We start from the raw sequence: 19,186 nt of genomic DNA, 5'->3' as shown, positions 1-19,186 counted from the left end.
TCAACTGTCAACCTTCAGAAACTATTCAGAAAGTCCAGGGCAGCATTGCTATGATATACGGGAAATCAGATTGCCTCTCTGTGTCCTCAAATATTGAAATGCTTAGAGTCAACTGGTGACATTGTCTAGGTTCACCAGATCACACTCACAGTCCCTGTACAAAGTCCAGTGTTCCCTTTGGTACACATCGCTTCTGCATGATCTCTAATGGGGACAAACTCATATGTTCATTTCTGACCTGGTCTCCAGAACATTTTTGAAAATTATGATTCCATTTGTAAAATCTCAAGATTTTTTTAGCTTTCCTATGGAAAATTGGGAACTTTCTCTGAACCATAAAATTAGCTTTCTCTAAAATGCATTTAAATAGGACATATTGCCCCTCCCCACCTTTTTTGTTGGATCATCACAACAGAAGGGCCAGTGAGTGTCTAATGAGGACTGAGTCCCAGAGAAATAAAACAGCATGGCCCAGGACCCACAGGTAGCTGGTTTATAGTGTAGCTACCTGGTGGTTGCTCAAGTGACATGACCAGTAAACTAACAAATAGGTCTGGGTAATAGAGGACTGGATTATCACGATGTCCACAGAGCTCTCAGCCCTTCTTCAAGTTCCATCAGAAGGGTCATAACTGGAACACAGGGTGGGAGGCTCAAAAAAATACTTGTCAGCTTTGTTTTCCATAGGTGGCAGCAAGCCACCACTCCTGGAAGCCCCCCACCTCACCCCACCCCACCCCACCCCTGCTGTACAGGCTCCTTGTCCTTCAAGAAATTGAGGTATTGTTTTATTATTGCTTGTCACATGATTCCTAGTTCTCCATTTGTGTCTCAATATCAATATACCTCCCCCCAAAAAAAAAACAAACTATGAGACTTTTATATTTTCTTCTTAAAAAAATTTTTAGACAGTGTTCATAAATGAGATAATAAAGAATTTGAATTCTTAGAACTAATCATATCTGCATAGGCTTCCGAAATGTGATGTTATCCTAAAGGAAAACTAAATCTTTAGATCAGGAATTTACTTTCTACCTAGGCCTAGCCCACAACAGCTGGTCTCCTTTCTTCATACACTGCAAATCAATCAGTCCATCAGACTTTCTGTGTTTTCTTAGTAGACTCTGGGATTGAACTTTGGCTGGAATTAATGGTTAACAGTTAATAATGACCAGTGTGGCTAAGTGCAGCTTCGTCTAGCAGGCATTCTAGATGTGAGTTTGCTCAGCTGCTAAAGCAAATTCAAGTTCTCTAGCTGTCTCTGTGTGTGTCACTTGTCAAGTATACAAGAAAAAGATCCTAAATAAGTTTAGTGCATTGAAAAAGCTAGTAACTCTCTTAAGGTACATTTCTGATACACAGAGTTTTTAAAGACTTTCCTGGATATGCTGTATGAAAGGTTACTTAACGTTGGAAACCAGGAAAAATAAATATTTGAGTGAGCATACCTACACATGCTTATTTAGGAAAGAATAAAGACCCCTTTGGAAGAAGAAAAACACCCTTATTGAGAATTGCAGCAAATAAGCAAACAAGGTATTTTCAGGTATGATTTCAAAAATTATTACTTAACATTTCTCTTAAGCAATTATGCCTTGAAATGTTTTATTTTTCCTGCAATGGGGGTTTTAAAATATTTGCAATAGAGAATGATAGATTTTTAATATGTGTTTGTTTTCACATTTTTACTTAATATATGTATAATAAATTTGAGGGAAGCATAATGAAAGAAGAGTGAGAGTTTATACTCAAAAATAAAGTATTTTGCAAATTAAAAAGACATTCTAGAGCAACCTTGAAGGATCAGAAGGACTGACTTATCTCTTAGGCCAGTTCATTTTTCACAGAACAATGCTATCAGTGCTTAGTTGGGGTAAGTGCATCTGTAGATAACTAAGACAATCTGCTAATGTCTTCATTCGCCCTGAATTTTTTTAAATAGAAAATGTTATAAGTAAGAAATTGCTCAGAGACCTTTAAGAGATATAGAAAGAGACCTCAAATATGGGAAGAAAGGACATGAACTGGAAGAGGAAGTAAAGTTGAAAATTCGGGGTGAGGAGAGCAGATGGTCAGAGCATCTGATTAATAGTGAGCTGGAGGCGGAGAGAGGGCCGGAAGAAAGGCAAGGGAGAGAACCTGCCCTGTTAGTTTGGGCTTCTACAGGGCTGTGACAAGGTGGAATGCTACACACCCACCCTGATGAGGACATTCTGAAATTTTGAAAAGATAAAATTCAGTATCATGATAGGATCCCTGTGAACTCTATTTAATTTACTACTCCCTTTACTTCCTATAAATTCTGATGTCAGTAAAATAATTATATATATAAATATATATACATATATAATATAACATGAATATAATTATATATACACATACATATTTTATTTATTTATTTATTTATTGGTATTGGGAATTGAAAATAGAGGTTCTTTACCACACTGAGTTATATCCCCAACCCTTTTAATTTTTTTCATTTTGAGACAGGGTCTCACTAGTTCCTTAGGACCTTGAACTTGCAATTCTTCTGCCTCAGCCTCTTGAGTTGCTGAGATCAGCATGTGCCAAGACATAAATGGCATAAATACACTTTTCATGTTCTAAAAACATGCACATTTTTCTCTTTGTAGGATGATCTTATTATGCCAAATGGTACATTTCATTTTGTTTGCCTCTGTTTCTGGTGGTAAGTAAATCTTTAAGAATGGACTGGAAATAGCTTAATTTATTGGTCTATAGATTGGGAAACAAGAAAACTTAAATCTAAGAGAGAAAATTGCAATATGAGCTGCATACATGTAGATAAATCCCATGCTATTTACTCCAGGAAACGAAATAAATTGTTTTATTTATCCTTCACTTAAACCTCCAGGAGTTTTCAAAGCAGGTGAAGAATAACAGTAGAAATCTATATCTATAGCTGTATCTATATTATATTTTTATCTTCATACATCTCCATCTACCTACTTAACACATATAAATGATAATGAATAATAGCATTAAAAAAGCAGAAGTCTTGATTTGCCTCATTGATATTTCAGTTTTCCATAAGCAGTCAGTCAGTTCAATAATACAGACACTGAATAGTGACTTTGAACTGAAAAATGTCATATAAATATGCATACATAATTTATGCATTTCAATAATGTATTGATGTTAATTCTCCACTCTATGTTTCATCTACTAAATTTGTTTATAAATTACTTAACCAATATTCAGTAGAACATATTAATATAAGTACTTTTAGACCCTATGTTTATTCTTTATTCTTATGAAAACATAAGCATTCCTTTAAAAAATTACTTAGGCACATTGCATTTAATTTCTAACTATTGTTAAACTTTTGCCAACTACATGCAAGACCTTAAAATAAGTCTCAACAAATTTCAAAGTGTGAACATTATATAGAGCATGAACATTATACAGAGCATGAACATTATACAGAGCATGTTATTCAGTTACAGAGGAACTGAGCTAACAAATAACAAAAAAGTCAACTAAAAAAGTAACAAAAATGTAGCTGGAAGAAATCCTAACTGTTTAAAAAAGTTAATGTTGAAATACTGAAAATTTTCCTAAAGGACTTGGGATAAGACAAGATTACCTGCTGTCACTTACCTTAAACATTGTTCTGGAGAACCCAGTCAGCACAGTAAGGAAAGAAGAAGAAATAAAAAGTAAAAGATCAGAAGAAAATTAACTCTGTTCAGAGATAATTTGATTGTGTACCTAGAAAACTCCAAAACACTACCACATAAATTATTATAGTTAAATTTAAAAAGAAATCTGAATGCAAATTCAATACTCAAACCAACAAACAAAAACTCATCGATTTTTAGTGGAATTAAACATCATGTTTGGATTTTAAAAATCAGTCTGCCTTTGAAGTTAAATGATCCAATTAGTAGGAGATATAGCCTAAGAAAATGACCACATTTATTGTTTTAAAATCTACTGAATTTACTAAGTAATTAATATTCTTATTCAAGTAATATTTTAATGTAGAACAATTGCTTTGTACCAGAAGCATGGCACATGGTCAATAGAAATACTGTGAGGTGAGAACAGATCCTCAGTTCTTGGGAGGCTACCATACAGATGGATTGGAATGAACAAAGAACTTGGGGAAAGGCAAAAACATTTCCAAGTCATTCTTGAAATACTTGCCATTTGGGTGGGGGATCATGCTATATTTGGAGGTTATGTGTGGATAATTGTATGCTAGGTCTGTGACAGGGACCTTGATCTTCTTCACTCCCACAGATCTCTATGATAGTTCAGTGAACACTGTAGATTCCATTCTTGGAGTAAATATTTCCAAACACAAACTAAAAATGGGTAGGATTATTGAGAAAATCAATTATATGGAAATATAATAATTTTAATTGTAAAAAAATGTGATATGAGAAATGGATGCGGTTCTTATCACTGTTTTATGTCACAAGATGCAATGGTGGGCTTAAAAGTAGTAGGACAGATAAGGAAGATCTGAAATGTCTACAACTTCAGTACTTTTAAAAAATCTGATTGTTATTATGAAAAAGTCACCGATACCATGAATACTAATATAGTTTGTTGCTTACGTTTATAATAGAAGGCCACATTCCAGTTAGATGTTAGTGAAAACAAAGATAAAATTTTCCCTCACCAAGTTCAGAGACTGATTCCTATAAGCCTCTTGTAATAGTTTTAACTGCTTTATACCCACCTTTTTTCCCTAGATATTTACATCATAATAGTTGTTATATTTTATTCTGCGTGAATATTTCCATTTGGGTTGTGTGTGATTTTTTTTTAAAGATTTTTTTTTGTTGTTGTTGTTGTTTAGGTTTTTTTAAGTCTTTTTTTTTTTTTTTTGAGAGAGAGAGAGGGAGAGAGGAGAGATAGAGAGAATTTTTTAATATTTATTTTTCAGTTTTCGGTGGGCACAACATCTTTATTTTATTTTTTTGTGGTGCTAAGGATTGAACCCAGCGCCCCGCGCATGCCAGGCAACCGCATTACGGCTTGAGCCACATCCCCAGCCCCTGTGTGTGATTTTTTAACATTAGGGAAAAAAAGGGTGCATAGCAGTACCTCTCACTAGGAATATGGCAAGATTAAAAACTACAACCTCAATGACTAAGAATCAAATGACCTAAAAATGTTACATACCATATGGGATGTTAGATCTCTTTAACAGGAAAAAAAATTAAATTTTACACAATGTAGCTTTTCAATAGTGAGATGTCATTCAGGCAAATATGCCATTTGGTGATTTCTTTTCCCCCATCTAAGGCCACTCATTCAAGAAACTGACACGAAAATGTTGTTTGCTTTGATGTCCAAATTCAGGCCCACCTTCTGTTAAGTAGACCTGTTTGCCTTGCCTCTGTCAGATTATTATCTAACTAGACACATGCCCAGGAAAATCCACGGTAACTTGTGCCATGTGTTGCCTCTCAGGATGTGTGACAAGGCTGTTCAAAGACTCCTACTTTCAAGGAGGGGACATTGCTACTGTGTTTACACCAAGTGCCAAGTACTGCCAAGTGGTCTGCACCCACCACCCAAGATGTTTGCTCTTCACGTTTATGGCTGAATCATCAGCTGAAGATCCTACCCAATGGTAAACACTGATGTTTCCACATAGAGGAACTAGATTCACAGGCCAGTTACCTACTAATAAGTTTCCATCTATCATTTCATATAATGTACAGTTAACAACCTGAAAATCAATTGACCTTCAGTTGAAATATTAAATATGACAGAAAAATGCTATGTAGGCAGATTAGGGGGGAATATTAATGCCTCTGTGTGGCTTTTCCAGTCTCGTAGGGTCTCAATATTAAGGGTGCATTTTTTTCCCTTTTGCTTGACTTTTATCCATCTTCATCTTTCTGCTTTTCTATTAATTGATACTACTTAAGTGAGAAGTTTCTTCCAACTATTTTATTAGAAAAATTAAACATTGATAAAGATGATTTTTGAAAATAATGCAATAATCCCCAGCCACCAAGACTCGCTTTACCCACCTATATATGTACATATGTCTAAACATTTCAAGTAATTTTAAGACATCATGACATTTCATCTTTAAGCACTTCAATGCGCATTATCCGGGGCTGGGATTGTGGCTCAGCAGTAGAGCATTTGGCTAGCATGTGCGAGGCCCTGGGTTCAATCCTCAGCACCACATAAAAATAAAGAAAATAAAGGTATTGTGTCCAACTACTTCTAAAAAAAAATAATGTTTAAAAATTTTTTTAAAAAATACATTATCCTACCCAAAGGAAAAAAAAACTTAGGAATAATTTTATATCATCTCACTTGTCCACCAAATGTAATTTACAGCAATTAACTAGAATCTCATCAAAATTACAAATTGCAGTTGGTTGTTTTATAAAACACTCTGGCTGTATTTTTAAATTTTCTAACATTTCACCCAGCACTTTTGTTACCAAGGTGAACTCAAAAATTCAGTAATTACGGCTTTCTGCAAATTTAAGTTTCCAACATCTTTGTGTATAATGCTGCATCCAAAGATATTTATATAGTATCCTGAACTTACAAAGCTTACAGAAATCTAGAACAGAGATCAGCAAGCATTTTATTAAAAAGGCAGAGAGTAAATGCTTAGTCTTTCCATGTCCAAAAGCAAAATCAGGGACATCATGTAAGTACTTGTATCACTATTTAACTTGTAATCATTTAAAAAGATGAAAACCGTTCTTAGCTCTTGGGTATTACAAAAACAGGCAGATTTTTGGCAGTATTTTAGCAACAGGCCATAGTTCACCCACTCCTGTTTGTTACTTGTTAAGGAATATCATATGTGGTCTTTTAAATGTAGCAATGTTGAACTGAAAAACAGAGTCACAGTCTTGCTCAGAAAATATTTGTTTGGGCTAAATATTTGTTTTGGCAAGAGATGCTGGTTTCCTCCTCTTTGGCTTTCGGTGTGATTTTAAGACCTGTTATTTTAAAACACATATTTCCACCTGCTAATGCTATTTCTAAAAAAACAGGTTTACCTGTGTCCTAAAAGACAGTGTCACAGAAATACTGCCAAGGGTGAATATGACAGGAGCGATTTCTGGATATTCTTTCAAGCAATGCCCACACCAATTAAGTGGTAAGATGTCTTGTTGGAACTGATCAACACTAGCTATTATGACAATGCATATAATTATATCAGACATGGTTTTATGGCTATAAAACAAAAAATCTGCTATGTGGAAATAAATTCCTCTATTGAATTTCTTTCAGTGTAAAAACACACATATATGCCCCCCCACCCCAATGCAACACTACAGTTTATTAGAATTTCTTTTTCCCCATAAAAGGACTCAGTTTTCTTCATTCACTTATGTTCTTTCACCTTTCCAGCCTAAAAGCTTCATGGAAAGTCTTTATTATATATGCTAATTCAAATCAAAGGGTACAAATACTAAGATTGAATTGATACTTGTCTTAATAATAATAAAAAAATTCCCAGATACTTGAATAGGTTGATTATTGAAACAGAGTCCATGGAGTTTAGGAGAGCCTAGGTCAGAAAATCAAGATGCAAATTAACAAGTCTAAAATTGCTGCACTATGAAAAGAACTTTAGTAGTCCTAGATACTTTCATGTAAAGTTGGGATTAAGCATATTAAAATAAAAACAAAGGACTTCTGAGGAAAACTGGGTGAAGAGATTAAAAGTTCAAGTCAGAAGGGACGGTTAGAAATTTTACCATTGTCCCTGGGATCTGGATGGAGGCTTCCCATATTTCCCACTTGTAATTTCCAGCTTGCCACAGAGATGTTTACATGGACCTGGACATGAAAGGAATGAACTATAATGGCTCTATTGCCAAGAATGTTCGAGAATGCCAAGAGAGATGCACAAATGACATCCACTGTCACTTTTTCACATATGCAGCAAAGGATTTTCCCAGTGTAGAGCATCGGTGAGTGAGCTAAAAGTTGACCTGAGGGAATGAAGACACCCAGTAAAAAACAAACTGCTGACTCATCCAAAAAAATTTCATCAATCTGAGGCTAAAATTTATTAACCCCTAAAAGACATTCACAGAATAGCATTAACTGCTTTTGTCATGAAAGTTCATTTAAAGCTCAATTTGCATGAGTTTAATTTATGATATTCTGTCTTTTAATGACATTTTTATAAAATATACGTGTATACCCATATCCTAGATAATTTCAAAAGTGCTCCATATTTAAATTGGCAATTTTGAAACAGTTACAATTGATCTGTTTGCTAATTCTCTTCCCAGCCAAAAAGATGGTATAGTTTAACCTTCTAGAGAAAAGTAAATAAATTAAAAAAATCTACTCATCTATTCATCACTTCTCTCAAGCTGTCTGTCATTTTACTGATGAGGAAATAAAAGTTTGCAAAATTCACAGCATCCCTGAGGGCTTCATGGTGGTGCTAAGACTCAAGTCAGCTGCCTCACCTCTCAGAGGATGTTCTTTGGGGTTAATTCCTTTACTTCATGCTTAAGTCCTCTCTCCAAATGGTAGTTTCCTTTCTATAATCTCATGCTTTTTCCCACTTGTAGTTGGAAGAATAAAATATTTTTCCATTTTTATCTTTATTCAGTAATATTTGTTTGCTGAAGTACACCCAAACAGGGACACCAGCCAAAATAACGAAGCTCCGCTATGTGGCATCTGGATTTTCATTGAAATCCTGTGCGCTTTCTAACCTGGGTAACTACTGTTTTCTTAATGAGGTGGTTGAACCATTGGTTGGAACAAAGCTGATGATATGTGCAATGAGGCTAACTTTAGATACCTCTCTACACTCACTGATGAAATGGATCAGTGATCTTTTGCCATTTTTGTGTGAAAAAATTTGTTACATCCTATATAGAGTTTATGTTTAAACTTCAAGTTTAAAGTAGTCACTTCATATTTTTCTAAATTCAAAAAAATCTTGGGGTAAATTTAAATATCTGAATGTGGAATTTACATATACCATGACTGGAATTTTCATATTCTGCTGGCATATTGATTTCCTAACACAGATTCTCCTGTCATCTAGCTTGTATTAGGGACATCTTCCCTAGTACGGTGTTTGCAGACAACAACATCGACAGTGTTTTGGCTCCAGATGCTTTTGTCTGCCAACGCATTTGTACTCATCATCCCAGTTGTCTGTTTTTTACCTTCTTTTCCCAAGAATGGCCAAAAGAATCTCAAAGGTAAGAAGTTACAATTAAGGGTCATTTTTCTTTTTAAAACAGCGGATCAAAATCTGTCATTAAACATTCTGAGTAACTAAAAAATTAATGTAAATGTCTATATCGGATTAAAATTGCAAAAAAACCCTAGCTCCTCTCCCTTCTTATTCTGCACCTACTGACTGCAGATCCAATGTTGCCAAGGACTTTTTCTTAATCTTCAGTTTGGGAGGTCTCTACCTGTAGCAGAGGGAGGGTTGTTTAATTGTCGACAGAATGAAGATAATAATCACGGCTGTTAAGAGGCAATTGAGTCCAACATCATTTGAAATAACTGAACTAGGATCAGAAATGTCAGTGAAAGAGGGGATCAATGTAGGGAAGGGATAAAAGCCTACATCAAGAGTATTGGGGAAAAAAAGAGTATTGGGGTGGTGGCAGAGAAAGATTCAAGAATGGAAACCCTGTTTCTCTACTGATGAAAGTTAACAAGGGACCACATAAAAAGCAGAGGAAATTTCTTCCAACTTCAAAGTAATACTTGCTGGGGCTGTTACTCTTCACTAACAAGATTCACTTTAAAAAAGAAGTAATTTAATTTTAAAAAAACAATATTGTAGTCAGCATCAAACCTAGATTCTATAGAGCTGAACTAGAACTCTCAGAGCCTTTGGCATTTGCTTGACCTAGTTGCCCACTGTTGAGGAGAGCGTTACCCCCAGAGCATTCCAGCCAGGTAAGCTCTGGAGTCCTTTGCTCATTCGGTAAGCCTCGTTTTCTGTTGGGTGAGATGGCAATTTCAGGATCAGTCACAGAAAAATGTATCTGTTAATTTCATTTGCTAAACAAATTTAACACAATTTATTTGGTGCCTATTATATATCAGACATTTTTCTAGGTATACCGCCTAATGAACTAAATAGACACAAACCTTAACTTCTTGGACCAGGATGGAGATGATAGAGTAGTGTTCAGATTGGGACTTACTGTCATCTAGAGCCAATAAGGGTTGCTGAAGGATTGGATGTAGTCTGTGAAGGAAAGAAAAAGTCCAATATTTTTGGCCCAAGGATTCAGAAGGATGGAAATACTAATAGCTGAGGTGTAGAAGATTTCATGAAAGGCAGCGGTCAGGGGAAGAGACACCTATTAGGGAAAAATATTGAATAGGCAATTGGAAATAGAAATCAGATTCAGAAGGGAGGTTTATGCTGTAGATCCCTGTTAGGGAATTCCCAGAATATAGCTGATAATGCAGACCATCTCATAGGTGAGAGCATCAAATGACTGAATGCAGACAGAGAAGAAAGGATGTCCAAAGATAGAGACTTGGAGCCCCAGAAAATTCAGAAATTAGGAAAATGACTGTCATTTTATGATAATTGCTTCTCTTTTTCTTTGTCCTATTTGCTTCTTTTTATAAAATTACCAATCAATATCTATGAAAGGAGCAATACATTTAATTCTTAATAGAGGGTTGATAGGAACCTGGTGACCACAAGGCAAGATTTGACTATTTAAACTTTAATTGATTAACTTAATCAATTAATTTAAATAAAGTTAAAAATTTAATCCCTCAACTGTACTAGTCACATTTCAAATGGTGGAAAGCCACATGTAGCTTGTGGCTTCTGCATTGTGTGGCATAGAGAATTCAAGAAGGTTCTATTGGACAACTCTGCTGAAGAGGGATTTTGTGCTGCCTAGGAAAAGGCACTCCCTTCGAGGAAGATGCTGCCAAGAGTGCAGAGTCAACAAAGTATTTCACTCATCCACTTCTAAGCTGGACCAACCCTGGATAGGAGACTTCTAGGTAGCATGAAAATTCTTGATGCTTTGAGATAGATTAGGAGTGTTGAAAGGAAGGAAATAAAGAAGGAAGATACTAGGAATACCGACAGTAGAACAAGATCCGAACGTTTTTAGAAATCCCAATGGCTCAGTTTTGAGATTTTTGTCTATAACATCTGAGTCATGGACTGTGACTCATAATCCATGAAGGAGACTTTCAAAATAGGAACATTTTCACTATTCATGCCAATGTGAACTGTCCTTACTTTCAAGATATGCTGTAAAAAAGTTCTTTTCCTCTGATGTGTGTTATGTGATATATTGATATCTCCCTTTTTCATATCAGAAATCTCTGTCTCCTTAAAACATCTGAAAGTGGATTACCAAGTACACGCATCAAGAAGAGCAAAGCTCTTTCTGGTTTCAGTCTACAAACCTGCAGGCATAGCATCCCAGGTGAACAATGAGCATACTTTCTTCCTGTTGAGATCAACCATTCTCGAGGAGATGGATGTATGGTTCTGTGTCTCATATCCGATATGTGATTTGTTATCTAGTCTTCTGTCATTCCTCATTTTACCATGACACTGACTTCTTGGGAGAAGAACTGGACATTGTTGATGTGAAAGGTCATGAAGCCTGCCAGAAAATGTGTACTGATGTCATCCGCTGCCAGTTTTTCACCTACTCCCCACCTCAAGAATCATGCCATGAAAAGAAGTAAGACAAAGGAAGGGTAGATACACCCATCCCACCTCTTTGTGAAGGGCATTGTGTTTATACTATTTTGTTTCCAATTATAGGGGCAAATGTTACTTAAAACTTTCTTCCAATGGATCTCCAACTAAAATACTTCACGGGAGAGGAGGCATCTCTGGATATACACTAAGGTTATGTAAAATGGATAATGGTGAGTCTAACATCACTTGAAAAAATATATCAGAAGGAGTTGTTCTACACTGAATCCAGCATGACTAAGATAGTCAATAATAGCCACAGAGAGAAGAAATGGGGTAAAATAACAAATCTAGCAATTTTTTGTCATTTTTTTCTTTTACATAAGCGAACCATGTTTTAACGGTATAAAATGATTTGACTAAATTCGACATTGCCTAGTACGAATTGAACATGTGTTTAAATTCAGAGCATTTATATGACCAGCATTTTATGATGAGATACAGACTCAGGCAACACTTGTATAACTGACTCTTATTCTCAGGGCCAAGGATCTTTCTTCTTATTCTCGATGATTGAAATATCAATCATACCTTGGTAAATCAAATTATTCACTTTCCTCTCACTAAAGATCTTCAGTGAAGCATAAGTAACCAGCATGTCTTAAAAATTATGCATTTATTCAAGAAATACTGAAGCAACTTGTTTTTCAGAGACTGACTATCATTCTTTCAGATTTCCCTGCAAAGTTCTGCCGACTTATGAATACTGGCAAAGATATATAAAAAAATCTTTTTAATTTATAATAATGAATGTGGTTGGGTGGAAATAAAAAGATCATCTAGTTTATACAAAACTTATAATTACATAAATAATAATAAAAATCAGCTCAGTAGTGTTTCAATCCTAGCAGCTAATTTCTGAGGATAGCAGCAAGAGATGGTTTGTTGGCAAATAGAATTGTTCTAAGGGACAGAATCCCATTGGGAAAGAAGGTCCCACAAATACTTCTCCCTACATTATCATAACATCCTTTTAGACTATTTGTTTTCTTTAATGTCTAAAATTTTAATAAACTATAAGTTAAGATGAAACTGAGATTTATTAAGTAAAATGGAAATGATATTCACATCTTGTAATAGTTTAGAAGTATAAAAATCTTTTGTGTCAGATTATTCACTATATTGAGAAAGTGACTCAATACTTAACTCTTGAGAACTTGTTCTGTAGCACATACAAATGTTACATTGTATCCAGTATCAATATCCTAACTAGCAAACTATGCCTTACTATGTATAGTTCAGAGAGGCTCAGAGGAGAATCTTTGGGTGGCCTATACCTCTTTAGAAAGCAAGCCAATTAAACTGTTATCTCATATTTTCTCTATTTTCCTCACAATAAACTTACCTTAAAAGGATCACTCAAAATAATTCTGTTTTTTCTTAATTCAACTTCCTATCATTGGAAGCGGCACTTAGCAAACTTTGTTAAGTGATGCTGCCATAGTTTAAAAATTGAACCCAACATTTACTTTGATAAACATTTACTTTACTTGCAGATTCTATTCCCACCCCTCCTATTTCACTTTCTTCTCTGTTGAATTTATAGACTCTGACCAGTGGAAGTTATAGACTATATCAGGTATAGGTTGATAGCTCAGGAGAAAATAAGACAAACGGAAGCAGTTCTTAATACCAAATATAATGGTGAAAATCAAATTTTTAGCATTTTCTTTGAACTGAGAAATAAAATAGAATGAAAATCAAGATCTATGTCCTATACCTGATAAGCTTTTGATTGAGTTATTTATCACATATCTTAGTTATCACTTCCTCTATTGATTTTCCTAAAGTTTGCATTTATGCCACTTTCCAGCTTGGAAATTATAAAGGCTTCCAAAAAATTCCAGAATATAGTTAAAATCTTCAAAATGGTCCCCCCAAACTAATTTCCACCCTATCCACTCTTAAATGAAAGTGTCTTTTCAGACATACAAAACCCCATCATGCTCATTCTCATCTTAGCTTGCTGTTGGCTGCTGTCTACAAAGTTTTTTCTCTTATTCCTTCCTTCTGTTTGACATTTACCCCAGAATTTTACACTCATTTTCCCACAAGAGAAAAAAAAAATTCTAGAAAGGCAACTTTACACCCACAAAATTATTGAATAGACCATCTTCACTGTCAGAGTTTCTGATGTGAGGTGGGGCTCAAGAATTGACATTTTTAACAAGTTCCAAGGTAATGCTAGTGGTCTGCAGACCACACTTGGCCAACACTGCATGAAAAGAACCATCAGTGAGACTACTTTGTGGTATCAGATGAAGACAGCAGCATTCTTTGGAGCATGTAATTACAAGATGACTTGGCCATTCCACTTTCATGTGCATGTTTTGCTTTGTCAACTTAATTATGAAGTCTATTCCGCTCAGGGTCATGTTAAACTCTTGAACTGAAGGAAACTGTTCTTCCTTTTGTTCCTCATGGAGCATAGCCACTGGTGGAAAATGCAGATACAAGAAACTCTTTACTACAATCTTTCTGTTGTAGAGTGCACAACCAAAATCAAACCCAGAATTGTTGGAGGAACTGCGTCAGTTCAAGGCGAGTGGCCATGGCAGGTAACACTACACGTCATGTCACCTATCCAGAGACACCTCTGTGGAGGTTCCATCATTGGAAACCAGTGGATATTAACAGCTGCACATTGTTTTTATGGGTCAGTATAGCGCTATTTTTATTAGTTGGCTATCTTCATACCACTAGCATATTAACAAATACCTTAAAATGTAAATTATCCTATCCTATTTGTGACATGACTTTTTTACCCTTTTTAAACTTTAGCAGGAAAAAAAAAATAAGCAAAAAGGAAGAACCGTTCATGGTCTACCAGCATCAGAATATGTGCCAAAACATGACGGTTCATTTCCAGTGTAAATGCAAACACATCCCCCTACCCCACCTCCAGTCCAGAAAGACTTCATTATGCATTCTCAAATTGGATTCCCTGGGTCACTTTCAACATTGGCCAGATATAAAAACTGCATCTGGGGGAATATATGAATGCATGTAACCCAGGGAATTCAAGTTATCAAACCTCCTCTTAGCTGCTTCAGTATCCCCTGAGTTGTTTTCAGACAATTTTATGGATTTGCTTTAGTTATTGTTTTGTTATCAGTATGTAGCATATTCATAACTCAAGAGGTCAGTAATCCTCTTCACTTTTTTTAAAAAATATTTTTTTAGTTGTTGATAGACCTTTATTTTATTTATTTATACACAGTGCTGACAATTGAACCCAGTGCCTCACACATGCCAGGCAAGTGCGCTACCACTGAGCCACAGCCACAATTCCCCTCCTCTTCACTTTTTACATATGGGGAAATTGAGTACAGAAAGTCCACATGAATTTCTCAGAGTCATAGCTGGGCAATGGCCAGGATGAAAGTAATACCCAGGACTCTTCATGGGTTGTGTGTGCATGTACATGATCAAGACTGGAAAGAGGCTTCATTTTGTGTTTAGTTAAATGCTAGTCCAGTACTTTCTTTGTTTGGGGAATATGTGATTGAAATTTTGGGGATGAAATCACTTCTTTTGACTTTAAAAGCTATACTCTTGGCAGAAAATATTAGTAATACTAGCTAGTTAAATAGCAACTGAGAGGGCTGGGGATATAGCTCAGATAGTAGAGTGCTTGCCTTGCATGCACAAAGCCCTGGGTTCAATCCCCAGCATCACAAAAAAAAAAAAAAAAATTTAAAAAAATAGATATGCAGCTCAGAATGTTTGGAAATGATTTAGTGAAGGAAATTTTTCTTCCTTTATTGTTTTCTCCTCAGTATAGAGTCACCTAAAATTCTGCGTGTCTATAGTGGCATTGTAAATCAATCGGAAATAAAAGAGGGTAGTTCTTTCTTTGGGGTTCAAGAAATAATAATTCATGATCAGTATGAAATGGCAGAAAGTGGATATGATATTGCTTTGTTGAAACTGGAAACAACCATAAACTACACAGGTATGTAGCATTTTAAGTGGGAAGTTGTCTACCAAGGTGACCTAGATAAAATGTTTAACCTTACAAGATCCACGGCTTGACCTTACCAACGAGACTCTCCAGGGAGAAGGTCTAGAAAGCTAGTCTTTCACCCTGTTAAGACTGACACACTTTTCTGGTTATGCAATCATATTTTGAGAATTTGGGTGAAAAGGTAAGTCTTCTTCAAGCTTTATTTCAGTGCATGGGACGACATAATTTTATAATCTATTGAAATAAAAAGAATGATTTAGCCTAGTGTCTTCCTTTTAGGATTATAATATGTAACACTGAATAATAATAAAGAAAGAAAATAATATAAATAATACATAAAGAATACAATATAAAGTGAGACAAGAGAGTCTCTTCTGGGAAGCAAAATATATATTATTTCTGATAACTAAAACTATGATTTTTAAAATTTAGACTCTCAACGGCCCATATGCCTACCTTCCAAAGGAGATAGAAATGTAATGTATACTGACTGCTGGGTGACTGGATGGGGGTACAGAAAACTAAGAGGTAAAAAATGATGTTCTAAGATATACTGCATCCTAAAAATAAAAACAATAGTTTAAGCACAAACTTTTCTACTCCACCACATCATAGTTAGGATGCAAGTCAAATAACTATTCATTACAGAAAGTACATTAAAAAAATTGGAAAGAAAAAATACCCAAGTGATGATGATATCATGTCTGTTTGATTAGGAACTTTAAGTGTGATTAAACCTCTTTATGGACTATTTTTAATGATGTTTAGTGGGAGACTCAGCACTTTTCAGTAGATGTCCTAGCTTATTATCCAATTATTTTCTTTTTTTTTTTTCATGGATTATCTCATTTAATTTTTCTGCCAACTCGATGAAATAGGTATGATTGTTTTTTTTTTAATTTTTTATTGTTGGCTGTTCAAAACATTACATAGTTCTTTTTTTTTTTTAAGAGAGAGAGAGAGAATTTTAATATTTATTTTTTAGTTCTCGGCGGACACAACATCTTTGTATGTGGTGCTGAGGATCGAACCCGGGCCGCACGCATGCCAGGCGAGCGCGCTACCGCTTGAGCCACATCCCCAGCCCCCATTACATAGTTCTTGATATATCATATTTCACACTTTGATTCAAGTGGGTTATGAGCTCCCATTTTTACCCCATATACAGATTGCAGAATCACATCAGTTACACATCCATTGATTTACATATTGCCATACTAGTGTCTGTTGTGTTCTGCTGCCTTTCTATCCAATTATTTTCTCTGGGAAGTAATTCTACTTAGAATTGTAATTAATTTTTAAATTTAATTAAATTAACAAAATATACACCCAATAATAGGAATAATGTCTTCTTTGTACTCTGCAATTATAAAATTTCTATGAAGTAAACCTAATAATTTTTTTCTTTCTAGAATTTTTGCAAAAGATATTCATTTTTAACATCCGTGTGTGTATATATACATATACATACACACACACACACATATATATACACACACATATATATACACACACATACATACTGCACTTACATATTGTACATATGGATATATTTGTTATATGTAGTATATATGTATTTATTATATGTGTGTATATATCGTACATATGTATATTTAGTATATATATTTTGTATATATGCATATATATGGTATATATATATGTTATATACATATTTGTATATATAGACAGTATATATGTTTATTCCACTAAAAATATAAAAACAATTTTTTTCAGACAAAATACAAAACACTCTTCAGAAATCCAAGATCCCTTTGGTGTCCAATGAAGAATGCCAGACAAGATACAGAGGGCATAAAATAACCAATAAGATGATTTGTGCAGGCTATAAAGAAGGAGGGAAGGATGCTTGCAAGGTAAGAGGGTGTTCTCCACCCTCGGAACGTCTTCAAATCAGAATGTTTGACACATTTTAAAAAAGTAATCTTCAGCCAATGAGCAGGAGATGCTGGATCTGAGCTACTTTAACTGAAATCTAAATGAGACAACCTGGATACATTAAGCAATGGGGTTTTTTGAAGTTTATGAAGGGCCAGGACAGAATTTTAGGCAAAATCCCTCTGAACAAAAATTTATTTAAGATGGGTAGTATCTGAGTGACCAGGACATTTTTGTTTTTCTCCCCTTTCCATAGGGAGACTCAGGGGGGCCCCTGTCCTGCAAGCACAATGAGGTCTGGCATTTGGTGGGCATCACAAGCTGGGGGGAAGGCTGTGCTCAAAGGGAACGGCCAGGCATTTATACCAACGTGGCCAAGTACATAGACTGGATTTTGGAGAAAACTCAAGCAACGTGAAGGAGTCTCCCGGTGCCTTTTGCCCCCTGAACAGCATGCCAGATTGCTCCCTGGAAGAGGGAAGAGGATGTTGTTACCCCTGAAGAAGACACCATGATCCTAAATCTCCTCCACAATCACAAGCCCGAAGGGAGTGGTATTTGTAAGAAAATACCCTGAGGAAAACACACTGTCATTTTCAAAACTCCCATTCTTGGATAATCACAATTGTTTTCAGCACCTAGTTTCTTACTTTCTGATCACACTTTCACTCAAATAAATTTTTGAAGATTAAAATATGGCAGATATTAGCAGAAAAGGATCACATACTAGCACCAAGGAATCAGGTAGAACTACTAAAAGAAACCACCACAGAAAAAGATTCATTAAATGAAAGGGGTAACTGGGAGAAATGGAAATGAGAACTGTCCCCATCAGTTTGCAATTGTCTATACTCCGCCTACCCCAACACGTTTCTTCAATAAAGAATTAGATTGAATTCACTGACAAGATTTTAGAATGATCAGAAATTCTTGTCTTTTCAATGTTTAATATATATATATATTTTCAAATCAGATTGGATAGGCACAAACTAAATGTGAATGTGAACAAAGACTCCAGAATTTCTCTATAGGAGAAGACTGGGAATAGCAATTTACCTGGAAGAGAAACCTTAGTGGACAAATGTTAATGATGTACTTTCCTGGAAAACTATTTGTATAGATAGATGGTACATTTCATTGCAGCATTTGGGTAGCAGGAGACTGGTGGAGAGAAGGGAAGCCAGCCAAACTCCTTCCACAAGGCAAAGCAGTAGTGGGTAGAAATTAATATAAAATGCATACATACTACAGGAAAAGATAATTTGGAGCAAATCGATGGTGATAGTAGCAAGTTTAGCATCTCTATACGGTTCCCTGTATTATGAATACTGGGGTTTTCTCTTTCCTGTAAATATTTACCTGGTTACTATTCTGGTATGGTTCAATAACCTAGAATTTGAACTGCTTTCGATCTGTGTTAATAGCTCAACAATTCATCCACATATTTATTGAACACAATTACATGATAGTATCAACCTGAGCTTTGGGGATATAGGGTGAGTAAATGATTTGTTCCTAGTTTCATGAAGTTTACTGTCTACTTAGCATGAAGAACAAAATAAAAAACTTAGACCCAATATATAATGTTATACTGAAATTAGAAGGACTCACCAGGTTTT

The 19,186-nt window shown here is 35.3% G+C and overlaps 1 protein-coding gene across 4 annotated transcripts; it reads left to right on the top strand.

Moving 5' to 3' along the window:
* The first annotated feature begins 1,195 nt into the window (after positions 1 to 1,195).
* Positions 1,196 to 18,474, top strand: LOC107142649 (coagulation factor XI). Of its 4 annotated transcripts, XM_015486089.2 has the most exons (15): positions 1,196 to 1,546; positions 2,634 to 2,689; positions 5,449 to 5,611; positions 7,011 to 7,117; positions 7,778 to 7,937; positions 8,594 to 8,703; positions 9,038 to 9,197; positions 11,314 to 11,423; positions 11,525 to 11,687; positions 11,771 to 11,877; positions 14,192 to 14,360; positions 15,484 to 15,659; positions 16,104 to 16,199; positions 17,406 to 17,545; positions 17,824 to 18,474. In XM_015486089.2, the coding sequence occupies exons 2-15, from the start codon at positions 2,635 to 2,637 to the stop codon at positions 17,983 to 17,985; spliced, it is 1,878 nt and encodes a 625-aa protein (XP_015341575.1). In that variant the 5' UTR covers positions 1,196 to 1,546; position 2,634; the 3' UTR covers positions 17,986 to 18,474. The 4 variants fall into 4 exon arrangements, with proteins under 4 accessions (XP_015341575.1, XP_048647798.1, XP_015341576.1 ...); XM_048791841.1 differs by lacking the exon at positions 16,104 to 16,199; XM_048791842.1 differs by lacking the exon at positions 2,634 to 2,689 and having other exon boundaries at positions 1,197 to 1,546.
* Positions 18,475 to 19,186: the final 712 nt, after the last annotated feature.

This window comes from Marmota marmota, unplaced genomic scaffold (genome assembly GCF_001458135.2).
Source record: "Marmota marmota marmota unplaced genomic scaffold, marMar, whole genome shotgun sequence".
NCBI classification, from domain to species: domain Eukaryota; kingdom Metazoa; phylum Chordata; class Mammalia; order Rodentia; family Sciuridae; genus Marmota; species Marmota marmota.
This window is presented reverse-complemented; position numbering and strand designations above follow the sequence as displayed.

Coding starts and splice junctions, on each gene's coding strand:
- LOC107142649 (XM_015486089.2), top strand. CDS start 2,635: ATGATCTTATTATGCCAAATGGTACATTTCATTTTGTTTGCCTCTGTT. Junction 7,938..8,593: donor TTTCCCAGTGTAGAGCATCG/GTGAGTGAGCTA, acceptor ATCTTTATTCAG/TAATATTTGTTTGCTGAAGT. Junction 11,688..11,770: donor GAATCATGCCATGAAAAGAA/GTAAGACAAAGG, acceptor TTCCAATTATAG/GGGCAAATGTTACTTAAAAC.